Source organism: Cololabis saira, chromosome 21 (genome assembly GCF_033807715.1).
Source record: "Cololabis saira isolate AMF1-May2022 chromosome 21, fColSai1.1, whole genome shotgun sequence".
In the NCBI taxonomy this organism is placed as follows: domain Eukaryota; kingdom Metazoa; phylum Chordata; class Actinopteri; order Beloniformes; family Belonidae; genus Cololabis; species Cololabis saira.
In genome coordinates, this window is record NC_084607.1 from 23,071,227 (window position 1) to 23,085,197 (window position 13,971).

General features: G+C 40.4%; 1 protein-coding gene across 1 annotated transcript; it reads right to left on the reverse strand.

Annotated features, from left to right (window-relative positions):
• Positions 1 to 390: 390 nt before the first annotated feature.
• On the reverse strand, positions 391 to 1,277 carry ier2a (immediate early response 2a). Its single transcript, XM_061711524.1, has one exon. The coding sequence runs from the start codon at positions 1,194 to 1,196 to the stop codon at positions 717 to 719; it is 480 nt and encodes a 159-aa protein (XP_061567508.1). The 5' UTR covers positions 1,197 to 1,277; the 3' UTR covers positions 391 to 716.
• Positions 1,278 to 13,971: the final 12,694 nt, after the last annotated feature.

The following is a 13,971-nucleotide window of genomic DNA, read 5'->3' on the forward strand; positions in this document are numbered from 1 at the left end:
CTTGAGAGCAACAAGAGTGTCGTTGTTTTCAATGTTTGGCTTGTCAATGGCTTTACAACCCCCCTCCCTCATTCTTTGGTCCACAACCTCCTGAATTGTCCCAGCTTTTGTCTTGCAAATGTGTGTGGGGGGAAGAAACCACCTTCTTACCCGCCCAGCAAGTTTCCCGTTAGATTCGTGTACACACACACACACACACACACACACACACACACACACACACACACACACACACACACACACACACACACACACACACACACCACTTTCACACGTAGCACTCGTAAAAACACACATTTCTGGGGGGGGAATTACGCAACCAGGCATCACAGCTATGTGTTTTGTAGCTGACATGTGCTTGTTTCAGAGGAAAAACATTACTTCAGAGTGTTAAGTACAAAAATCGTTTAATAAATAATGAGGTAGTTGTTGCCATTGAATGTTTTACATTTTGAAAACACTTCATATTCTGTCAGCACAATGACACAAAGTTGTATTTACAATCCGGAGCCAGCTGGAGGAAAGTGTTCATGACCCCCGGGTCCTGCGTGTCCCCCCGCCAGGACTCCCCGGGCCCGGCACACAGCAGGTCCGGGCAGGTGAGAGGCGTGTCTGGGACTGCCCGGGTCACAGGACTCAGCACTTGAACGCAGCTGGTGCGTTCATGGCCCAACAACGTGTCCAAAAAAAAGTCCATCTCGGCGGTTTTTTTTTTTTCAGCACGCCGCTATGGCCGTGTGGAGGTGTATGGGGGACGAGGAAGGCCCCAGGTTACTGCTGCACTTCACGTAGTCCACCAGAACCGAACAGGAGTAAAGTCCGTGTTCGAGTTTGGCTTTCTTGCAGGGCAGGAAGTCCGGCTCCGCCGCCGCCTTGCCGCGTCTTTTCCGCGTGTTGAGCGTGCTGGGGCCGCCGGGGGCAGCAGCCGGACCCCCGGGGTCCCGGGCTCCCCCCGGCTCCGTGTACTCCGTCTCCTCCACCGTGCACTGCGGCTGGTCCGCAGCAACGCTGTCCTCCGCCGGCTGCGCCGCGTGGTAGATGTCCCGGGCGGACTTCATGACCAGGGACAGCAGCAGGCTGCGGTGCAGCCGCACCCCCCCGCGCTGCGTGCGGGAGCTGTACAGTTTCCCCAGAGCCACCACCATGATCCTCTTGGCCTCCGCGCTGACCTCCATGTCACAGGTTGTTTGAAGCATTCAGTCCCCCTCGCAGGTTAAAAGTTGCGCAACTCGGACTCTCCCCCGATGACTTCACGCGCAGACACAATGCGAAGCTGCGAGCGCGACCAGTACTTATCACCTCGCTGACGTCACGGGCCGTCGTCATACGATAGCCCCGCCCCCTCAGACTGTTGTTTCAAAGAGCAGCTGATTTAGACTGGTGTGGGACTTTTTAATGCAAAGACCACCCAAACCTTTTGTTGAAAAAACAGAGAGAAAAAAACTCACAGGTAAAAATAGTTTAATGTAAAAAAAAATACAAACAAAACTGCGCACACCAATAATCTGTCAGTCATTTTTATTGTCCCTCGAGGGGAAATTCATTTAGCAGTATTGTGTTGTGTAGCAGTACTGTGATTCTAAATTGGCCAAATAGTCCATGGGCCAGAGCCCAAAATCTCACCTGTCAGTACCACTCAAGGTGACAAAATGTACTTAGATGTTTATTCTGTATATATGTCAAATTTCATATATATATATCAATATATATATTGCAAATTTCCCCTCTGTGGGACTATTAAAGGATTTCTTATCTTATCTTATCTCAAGAAATACCACATTTGTTTATTACTGCCTAAAGAGCGAAATTACCGGAGTCAAATTCCTTGTTGGACAATGTTCGAACCTGGCCAATAAAGATGATTCTGATTCTGATTCTGATTCTGATTATAATTTTTTGCAAAGACCACCCAAACCTTTTGTTGAAAAAACATAGAGAAAAAAACTCCCAGGTAAAAATAGTTTAATGTAAAAAAAAAATACAAAAACAAAACTGCGCACACCATAATCTGTGATTCTAAATTGCCCAAATAGTCCATGGGCCAGAGCCCAAAATTTCACCTGTCAGTAGAATAGAATAGCATAGAAAGCCTTTATTATCATTATACTGGTACAATGAGATTAGGCAGCAGCTCCGTAAAAGTGCACACATGCAAAAACTATGTAACCATGTCAAGACTGTAAACAACAAAATGGGAAACAGGAAATATAAATATATATAAAAATGAGTGAATGAGAGAATAATAATGTACATGAATAAGTGGAACAATATTGCACTTGACTGGATGTAAGAATATTGCACATAGATGATTAAGGAATATTGCACATTATGAGGTAGTTAGGCAGTACCACTCAAGGTGACAAAACTTACTTATAATTTTTGAAAAGATCCATGTCTATAGATGATATTTTGGGATGATAACCCTTCCTGAGTGTCAGCTCAGGAAGGTCCCCTTTAAAATGATACCAAAGACAATATTGTGAAACATTGACAGATATCCTGTACTTGAGTCTAAACCAGGACATGCAGCAGCATCTAAAATGTAATTTTCTAAAGGGGGTGGGTAACTTCATGAGCTGATAACTTCGAAACAGCTGCCACTCAGGAAGGGTTATCATACCAAAATATCATCTATAGACATGGATCTTTTCAAAAATTATAAGCAAGTTTTGTCACTTTGAGTGGTACTGATATCTGGTCTGGCCCATGGACCAAAAGGAGGTTTCCTGACTGCAGCTGGCCTCGTCAACAAGGCCCCGGACCCCCCTCTCCCCCGTCTACCACAGACTGTCCCCCCACCCCACTCTACGTTACACAACGCAAAGACCCCACTTCTGACCTTATGCATCACATTAACACACATCCCGGGTCACCTTTGTACAGACTCATTACTCCAGCACTTTAAAACCAACATGTTGTACATTTTTTCTTTTAATATTATTTGTTCTTTTGTTTTGCACCAATCAACACAACAAATTCCTTGTGTTGGTTAAACTACTTGGCAATAAACTTCTTTCTGATTCTGATTCTGATTCTGAGTGTGGAGAGAGCCGTGAAAGGAACCAGCAGATCCCTGCGACTCTGAATCAGCACAAGCGAAAATAGATAATGGATGGATGGATCTCTCAACCTCACGAAAAAAGAATTAACGTATACGGTTTTCGTGATTAGTTAGGTTAACTTAACTTTTTCATTTTAAAGGGAACATATTGTTTCTATGCTAGAGACCATTTATGCAAGTGTTTGAAGTCTCCACTAATACAAAAGTTTCAAGATGACTGTTTCAGAAACATGTGAGTAAAGTAATCATTCAGATTTGCATGGATCTGTGACCTCACAGACCTAGATCAGTCAGTCAGTTTGTTAGGTCTAAATCAACATTACATAAGTTCGTAACGAGGAAAGACACAGAGACTGCTTGGAATGATCCTTTAACGCATTTCTGCAGAAGGGGAGAGCACAAGAATGCTTCTCCAAAGGTCCTCCTGCATTATGCTTTTATTTAGAAACTTAACAGAGAGTGACTGTTTATGAGAGGAAGAGATAAAGTGTGATTTAATCATGATATTTCAGTAGAATGATTGAACCAGGACAGTCCAAAACCTGAGTAGATCAGGAAGTGGCTGTTGTGACATCTGTTAACAAAGCATGTGACAGTCTTCAGAAGGACAAAAAAAGTTTAAAGGTTAATTAACCTTACAAGTTTTCAAAAAATCCAAGTATACAAGCGCGAGAAGACAATCGATTATTGAGTGAGGTGCGTTCGATTCCGCGATGCTAGGTGGCGCCACACGTTGGCGTTCTTTCGGTTCTTTCTTTCTTCATTGGCTCGGCTAAGCGTGGGTTGCGTATACTTGCCGGAAAACTCTAATTAGGACCGCATTATTTGGCACTAATAGCTCGAACTCAAGAGCTTCAATTTGGTTTGAGTACAGCCCAGCTAAGGTGTATACATGACTTTTAAAAATTCGATATCGGTCGGATTAAGGCAACAATTCGACTTTCTGTTAGTGCATGTAAACGTACTGAGTGTAGAAATATTCAATGGGGGTAGTGTAGTTGATGCCACCCCCTAAAATCCGCTGCTATGAACCAAGAGTTCAGTCATGGCTGAAAAGGGAGCTTTTGCACTGCATCTCTGGTATTTTGACCACCGCATGTGCCAGATGTCCCAGTGAGACTACAGGAAATTGCTTCAGCTTTTGAAAAGAGGTCACAGTATGTCTTCTTTCACTCATAAAATACAAATATGTGGAGTCTGTTCACAGAAAAAAAAAGTAAACGATTGATGTAAAATTAAGCTATTTGGTAAGCTACACCAAACCCTGACATGCTTCTCCACACAAATATGTCAGCGGGGACTGTAACAAATGTGAGTGGACTGCTTGATATCATCGTTTTTCTTCGTAATTCCCAACGTTACTTAGTCTCCATTGTTTTCAAGTTGGATAAAAGATGGATTGCTGCAGTGTCTTTGAAAATTATTCGTGGTCAACAATTATCAGCTCCTCTTCACATGAGACATGTTTTAGGTGCTCCATTGGTATGACCGAACTATATGTCGATCTGGAGTACACGAAAGGAAACTATAGTGCTGCAGAAAAGAACCTGCTATCGCCAACTAGAGTTTGGTGGTGTCATTAAGGCCATGTTTACACATAGCTGGGTATTTACAAAAATTGATATTTCCCCCTCTATGTTTTGAAAAAAAATATAATTTACACGAACCTGCATAAATACGCTGTTAAGGGGCACTATGGGCATGCCAAACCTACAGGCGGCAGTGTAACGAGAAGCATAAAGTCATGCTAGCCAATCAGAATCCTGGAAAAAAAACCTCAACAAATGACACGAGTAACTTAAAGTTTCTTCCAAGATGGAACAAGAGTCTTTCGTTGGAGTGACAGAGAAGTGGAGTTACTTTTAAGTGTGATGTTAGAATATAAAACACGTAAAATCCAAGAAAATATTGACGGTGGCCAAACAAATTGTAAACACAGGTCGCACACATGACACTAGTGACTGGTTTTTGTCGAATAATGTGCCGTTCTGAAGCCTAAATGTCCGTTTCCCTCTGTTTACAAGCAAACGTGAAGACGGGGTTTTTGCAAATCTCCACTTGGGCCGGAATTTTCAGAAATTATCGTTTTTGCTGACTTTGAGCTTCGTTTTCGTGTAAACGAACAGCCAAAACGCATGAAAACACCACTGTTTTTGCTGCGTGTAAACAGCGCCTAAAAAGCGACAGAAATAACAGAAAATTAACATTAGCATTAACGGCAACGACATAGTAGTTGCTACATATAAGCATAAATCAGGGTTTACAGACAGGCTATAACAAGCAGATTACTTTGAAGATGCAACGTTCATGGGCTATAGTGTTTTCGTAGGCTAGTGATCTATTTATAATCTATAACTATCTGACACAGAATGCTTTTTGACAGAAATGAATGCACTGAGCTCAGACAGCTTTGTGTTGTGTCACATTAAAACTTTAGGTGCAGCCAAACTAATGAAGAATATTTGTTCGGCTATTCAAAATCCGTCTGTTGTGCTTTATCAGAGTAAACGGTCGGTGTGACAATGCAGGTTATGTTTAAGCAGCAAGGATCTCAATAGATGGTGACAATATTTCCAATATTTCATGCAATTACAGAAATAATTAAACAGCATTGACAGATTTAGAGATAGTAATGTTTCATTTTTTTGACAGGCGACAGCTGGAACAGAAAAGGTCTGAGTGGAAACTATTTCTGTCTATATTTAGTCCTTTTTAAATCAGGAATGATCGTCATTCCACTCCTGTGGCTATCTGGAACAGTCAAGAAGACTGCCTTCATAACAGTCTAAGCTCTCCTCTGGTCTCACCCATCCCCCCCAGTGAGCTGCTTCCTATTGCAGGAAACAAGAAAGGGGGGTGGAAGTGAACAGACAAATGCCCATATTAAGCACATCCTGCTCCTGTGGGGCCTTGCAGAGGAAAACCCATGACGTGGGTGGGAGCCCGTGTTTCCTGAGGCCATTTAAAGCAACAGTAGTATGGATTGCGTCAGGTTCTGCTGCTTCCTTGAGACCATATTTGGACAAAGAAAGCCGTTCCTCCACTTTGTATAATGATGAGAGACTTGACAGTGTCACACTCCATTGATGCATGCACTCATTTTAAGATAATTTTGAAAAGTGATACACAGTTTTGCTTAGTATTTGTTGCTCAACCTGATTTTAGTTCTTCAGGGGAGATGGGGGAAAAAAAACACATCTCTTTTCTTTTTCAGGATGCTCAGTTGTTCCAAAGGAATTTGTGGTATGCAGGTGATTGTTTCACGTGTGGCTGCAGACAAAAAAAAACACCAACCATTGGTTGCAGACAAAAGCGCCCCAGTGTTTCCATTGTTTAAATAGGTGTTGGAAAATATGCTTATCTTTGGGTGAAAAAAATGTGTTAAAATCAGCAGGTAAAATATCAAAAAAAGAAAACTTCCATTTTGACAAGAACAAATAATGATTATTGTCTTATTTTCTATGGACCAGTTGGTCCTTTTAATGATACACTTTTGATTTTGTCATTGCAATGCATATAATTGTTAAATGCAACAACAAACTCAAATGTGTGAACTCTATCTATCTATCTATCTATCTATCTATCTATCTATCTATCTATCTATCTATCTATCTATCTATCTATCTATCTATCTATCTATCTATCTATCTATCTATCTATCTATCTATCTATCTATCTATCTATCTATCTATCTATCTATCTATCTATCTATCTATCTATCTATCTATCTATCTATCTATCTATCTATCCGGGCCATCCATCCATCCATCCATCCATCCATCCATCCATCCATCCATCCATGAAAACCCGATTTTGCTGCATCTGCATGTAGGAGTGAAACGCCAGTCCAGAAACAGATTTAAGGGTTCCCCCTAGTGGACACTTAGTGGAATTGCACCAAAAATGGTCGCAAAATGGTTGACATTCAGGAGCTGTAACATGTGCAGTCACCTCGTGCAAATCTACTTTCTACTGTTTTTCACTCTTCTCATAAATAGTGCATCAGTTTCGCTGGGTTGAACCAAACTGTTTTCAGTATCTGTGAGCACAAACTCACTAAGACTTTCCAGAATTTCTCAAATGCAACCCATTTGCTTTTTATTCTGACTATTTTAGAGATAAGTGGACCTTAGTTACAGCTATTAAAGGTGTCAAGCTGTAATGTAAAACTCAAATTATAACTCCACTCTATCCTCACCTCGTTGGAATAATGCTGCAAACAACAGACAAAGCACCTATTAACACGGTTTTAGTGTTCATCAACTTTGGAGAAAACACCTAGGGCCCGATTTACTAAGATCCTAAATAAAGAGTACTAAATTGCGTGTGCACTGAAAAAGTTTGCACGTGCTGTTGTGTGTTTTGCGGGTATTTAAATGAGGTGTTGCGCGTCTTACGGTTTGCGGCGCAAACTTTGCGCCATGGAGAGTGGATGGAAAGCAGGATATAGTCGCAAGCGCAAAATGAAATTTGACGAGTTGGAGTTAGAGATATTAGTGGAAGAGGCAAATTGTTGTGCCGTATTCAGCACCCCTGCCGTGAAAAGCACCCCCTCGTATATTCAATGATAAGTAGACCAAGAAAAAAAACAACACACTGACACTTCAATATATTTATATATACACACTCACACAAACACATACTTAGGAGGTTATATTATATATATTTACAAATATTATGGAAGACAACACAGTAAGCAGGCTATTAATTAATGACATCAATAACCATTTACCCGATTTTTGTTATCTGTGACTGTGATTGTGGGAAAGTATGACTATTGTGGAATCCATGAGCGCATTTAAACATGAATCATCAACACAAAACTGGACGCTAAACATAACATGACACGGAATGAGAATATCATTTTTGTCAGACGAGGGGGTGCTTTTCACGGCAGGGGTGCTGAATACGGCACAACACCGGGGTATGACAACTGCAGAACAAGTATAGGCGCACAATAAGAAACACTTTTTTCTCCATGAAAACACGTGATTTATTTATTATCACAAATAAAAAAATTAATGTGCCTCCTGTGGCAACCTTTTGCTGAATAATACTCGATTTAACATTCAAATAAAATATTTCTCCTTTTGCATGTGGAGATTAGCACCTTCTTTTCGAACGTATTAAATACAGACGCAATCACAATCCCCGCAATAACTTTCAGGCTTGGTAAATCTCATTGCGCGTGGTAAATGGACCAATTTGCATCTTCCCCTCCCAGTATTTAGCGATTTCTGGCGGGTACGCCCCATATTGATTATTCATCAGGGCAAAAGTACTAAATTAATTGCGTGTGCTATTTTGCTCATTTGAGAGGCGCAGTCCTCTTTGCACGCTGTTAGTAGATCAGCTGGCACTTTGGTTTGCGGGTGCTGTCAAGTTTGCACACGTTTTTACACACGCAAACCTTTAGTAAATCAGGCCCCTAGTGAACTCCCACACTTCCTTTAGTTCAGCAGGTCCCTCTGTAGACACAGAGGGTAAATTACTTGTGCAGGACTGTACAACCTCTCTCATTTTCTCTTCCATCGTTACTTTGTGCAGCCTCGTTACCTCCACCACCATGGTGTCAGTTGTACAGTAGCTGTGAGGTAGTTTCATTGTTAATAGTTCCATAAAGCAATAAACGGTTGTGCCAAGAACCAGCTTTGACATGTGTCCAAATGTACTTTAGCCTATTTGACCCTTCCGAAAAGCAATCGACTCCGCCTTCAAATAGAATAGAAACAAGTTTTTTGACATGAAGACAGGGGCGGATCTAGGGGGGCCGAGGCCCCGCCTGTAATCTGATAGGCCCCTGAAGTGCTCCTGTTCTGTCAATCAACGGGCAAGCTGAGAATTTGATGATCAGTGCTGCAGTTTCACCCCCAAACTGGTGCTGGCAGTGCGCCTGTTGCGTCAACACAACTGAATAGAAGAAAAAACAGCTCTGCGCACTCTAGGTAGGACAAACAGATTATGGTAGACGTTATTGGACAGTTTGATTTGGAGGGAGGATTCACTTCCTTTTAAAATATTAGTGGCGGGCTGAACGTAATGTGAGGATTGCATTTTCATTTCTGCTTCCAAAGAAAGAGGATGAGGTTCAAGTCTGCCAGTCAGTGGCGACCACATTGAACTTCAAACTACACGGCAACACCGTGCTTTGGTGAATGAAATGCTCTTGCTGATTTTGTACAGTAAAGTTTAGGTTTGTATTAAACTAAACTGTAACTAGCCAACATTGAAACTATTGGCTTATAAAATTACCAACCGCACTTTTTAGCTTTTTAGAGTGCAGAGTCGGTGAGCGCTCCAGCGCAGAGTCGGTGCAGCGTGTGGCGCGCTCCAGCGGAGTGCTCAGCTGCAGCTCCTTAGCTCATCTATGGGAGAAGTTAAAGGGTGGGGCTGCCAGTAGCTCGAGGCGAGTTCCTTTTTATTTGTTCGTTTGTTTAGTTGTTTGCGTGTTGCTGTGTGCCTGGTGATTTTCTAGTTCCCAGTGAGGAGGGTTTGTGTTCCTTTTTGAGTAAGGAGGTTTTTTTTGTACATCTCTCTGTGGATTCCCTGTGGGAGTTTTTTTGGGTTACAATTAAACAACGCCGTGTTTTTTGCTAAGTTTAACCCTCTCAGGTGTCGTGCGCTTGGGTTCAAAGAATGAAATCCATAACAATTAATTTGCAATTTCGTTGTTAGGGTAGCACTTTGACCTGATTGTTCAAAGATTAATTAGATTGATTAGATGTTAATCATAAACTGTCGTGTTTGTCGGGTATTGAGACAGAGAGCATGAAAAGAAAGATGCGGGGAATTGCTCAGTCAAGCAGCGCTATTTCTGGATGAAAATGGTGGTAATACTGTTGGACCCTGAAGGTTACATTTGGCCCCATAATGGCCCCTGTTTCAGAAAAATCCTAGAACCACCAGTGCATGAAGATATGTCTTTTGTGCTCCTCCATGTAGGAATACTACTTCTGTCCACACGAGGGCAGTATATCACAGGGACGTTCATGTTAATCCCTGGTGCAGGACACAGAAAAGTGCACGTCTAGAAGGACAAAGTGATGTTATGAGATGGCCTGGCCCCACTCTTTACCTCAATGACACTACCAGCAACCATTTTCAAGTAACATTAAGTTAACTGATCAGTGTTGATACAAATCATAGATGAGAGCACAGATTAGATGATGCAGCTCCTTTTCAAAAGCCAGTGTTCTGATTGGAACACTATATATATATATATATATATATATATATATATATATATATATATATATATATATATATATATATATATATGTGTGTGTGTATATATTGTACCAGCAAAGCCAAGGCTTGGCTGTAGAGAAATAATAATTCCCCATTTAATTATCAGGGTCTGTATTGTTGTATATTTGTTGAAAAAAAAAGAAAGAAACAAAAGGAAATCCATGGCTGAGTTAGTGTCAAGAGTCATGGCTTCTTGCCATGTCTACTGCATATTTATCACTCATCATTCACTGTCAGTCTGGTATTGATTTAATTTGAAAATGAATTAGTTGAGTTAAAGATAAACAAAATCTTTAGCGTTTTATGGAGTATCATGAATTTGATTTCCTGCTGTCTTGCTTGAACTCTTTCAACACTGGGTGACTCACTAACAAAGGAAATCAAGATTACTTGATTTAAGTATGCACACAAAGTGACTGCTGTCTGTTTTTCACACGATGACACACTGTACATGCAAAGAAAGTAGTTTATATTTTGTCTCACCAAAAATAGTCATGTTTAGCCCTGGTCTGGTAACGCTGCCTGTTGGACAATAAATAAATAAAGATGTTCCCCTTGAGCCTCATTGACCTTTGCTCCATTTCTCTGAAGATTATGTTAGAAGGCACATTTTGACTCACTGCCTTGCTGTTGCCTCACATTAAAGTGGTGCTAGGGTCAGATTAATTTGAGAGATACAAGAGTCTGTAAAAACACATGAAAATAAGTAAACATGATACAATAATAAGAAAAAAGCTCAAAGTGCACTTTCACTCTCCTTTTGTAGATATTTCATGGATTTTCCCATACTGTTTACTATTTTAGAGATGCTGCATTGGCTTCTACATTGAGGAATCTTCATTTCACATTTTACCCTTAATCCCCACAGTACCACAGAAATTAGCTCCCATTTTACTCCTGTAATTGGCCACATAAGATAACAAAAATTATAGTTTTCAAGTCAACATATTAAATCCATTTTCAAAAGCTGACACATTTTCTAGATGTTTTATGTATCTGGAACATGTTTAGGTGAATAAAGTAAGAGTTTCCATACAAAAGCTGCCTTTAAACAATATCTGTATAGCTATACAGCAGCCGGTTTCAGGGGGATGGAGTTAGCGTCTTAGCTCACATCCTACATCACAGGGTGTGCCTCTTTTGAAATCAGCGCTTCAGCCTTGCACTGCTTTCTTCAGAGATACAACAAAAGCACCATGCCATGAAGCTTAATGGAGATAATATGGCGAAGCTGGGTAATTCTGTTCTAATCTGGGTCTGTGATGTCACAGTACCCCACTGATCTGAACATATCACTAACTGGCATGTTTTTAGTCTGAACCACCCATAATGACAAGGCCATGTTGAAGTATTTAAAACAGGTTCTCAAGCACAGGTTTCTATTTATTTGTTTGATCAAGTTTTGTTGTTGGTTTCCTTTAAACATGTTATCAAGAAGTTTTCTATGTGTGCAACATAGAATGAATCAGTGGGCAGAGTTGGCCATGCTCCAAAATGAAGGTCACCAGTTCAAGCGCAGCCATGTGTTGACAAGGGGGCAAGACAATGAACTTTCAGTTAACCCCTGATAAGGTCATTCAGTGGCAGATCCAGGATTTTTCTAGGTGATGGGCCGTCAAGGGGGCACATGAGTCACGGAGGGGCCAAGTAATTACCCAAACATCACTGCAAAAATCCCTTTTATTTTAATTTTACAAAGAGATGATACTTACAAACACACACACAGGACACGACATCACATAGCCATTCGATTTATTACCAACAGCAAAATGATGCTTCGACACAAGCAAGTTGCTTTTAAATAATAGCAGCTTCCTAATTCAATGTTTGACAGACTTAACTGAGTGACTGCATTGAGTAAATGTGGTTTTGCACAATAATGACATCCAACATTTATAACTTAAATTACATGACAAAGAATTTTTGTAATGTTAGTAAATGTTGGGGTGTCTTCAGTCCGCCTTTCGCAGGACTGGCGTTCAAAACCTTCTTCTTCTGCAAGTTTTATTGACAGTACACATTCATGTTTTGTGCATTAATGCTAGTAAATGTTTGGGGATGGAATTACACTTACTTGTAATTTTATCATTCTAGGACAGAGAAGAGATGAGTGACAGGACAGGCCCCGGCGTCCCCACCGCTAGAGAACCAATGCACCACATATTCTAGAGTAGATATATTGACAATCTTTTATTCATCAGTCATGAGTAACACCACCCTTTGCTGGATGCTCATATTATCCATTTCTGATACATTCCAGACGTTGTTGAACATGTTAGAAAGCGAGCTAATTACTATTCTGAATCTTGCATGCAACCTTGTATTATTAACTCTTCTTCTTCTTGAGAATGACTCTAGTTCAAACATTCACAGCTAAATGACTCCAATATTAGGACTAGCAGTATCAGGCCGAGTTAGAAGAGTAAGGTCCCTTTCAGGCCGACTGTAACAGCGGCACCACTGTGCTCCGACACCCATTCATTTTGAAAGAATGCACAGAGAATGACAGCATGACACTGCTGCCACAGACTGAATGAGGAAAAAGGTGTAGATACACACATCAAAGCTTTATTTTTATGCATTTGGCAAACGCATAAGCGATACATATCAATTTCATAAGGACATATGAAATTTTAGGAGGTTAATAACTGCTGAAGTGGGAGGATAAATGGAAAACAACAGTGTTAAACCCAAGAGTGTTGTGGGTCTAGATGAGCAACGAAGATAAGACAAGTAAAAATGAGCTCAGGCCAAAGTTGATATCAAACAAACTATTTTTTAATGTTTCTGTTCAACACATAGGGCAGAGGTTGTTACACATTTGAATGTGAAGCATTCCAGTCTCCTATTTGGCCCCATGATTCAGCTCTTTATGCCAAATATGCCAAGTGCTATGACCAAATGAGGAGAGCAGCAGCTGAGTTGAGCATGTTCATAAAACATGGAAAATCAGTCATACGTGGCAGTGTCAGGCTGAGGACACTGAAGTGGCCATGGCGAGGAACAAGCAAACCATGCATATATTTTTAAACTAGAGTAAGTTTTTGAAACATGCATCTCTGTAATGTTTAAAATATTTAGAGAGCACTGAAAAGTATGAAGGAATCAAATGAGTGTTTTTCCTGTGTTAGCCATTTTTTAGCTCTTAGCTTAGTGAGATTTATGTTACAGTACACATTAAATATATTTTAAATAATAATAATCGTCTTTTTAGCACTGAAATTAATCCAGTTGGCATATACAGGACTGTCTCGAATTTGAATATTGTGATAAAGTTCTTTATTTTCTGTAATGCAATTAAAAAAACTAAAATGCCATACATTCTGGATTCATTACAAATCAACTGAAATATTGCAAGCCTTTTATTATTTTAATATGGCTGATTATGTCTTACAGTTTAAGATTAAGATTCCCAGAATATTCTAATTTTTTGAGATAGGATATTTGAGTTTTCTTAAGCTGTAAGCCATGATCAGCAATATTAAAATAATAAAAGGCTTGCAATATTTCAGTTGATTTGTAATGAATCCAGAATGTATGACATTTTTGTTTATGTAATTGCATTACAGAAAATCCCAATATTCTAATTTTCTGAGACAGTCCTGTAAACCAAGAGGGACTGGGTCGAGGAGGAAATGTTTTGCCAAGGCACATTTTGGCAA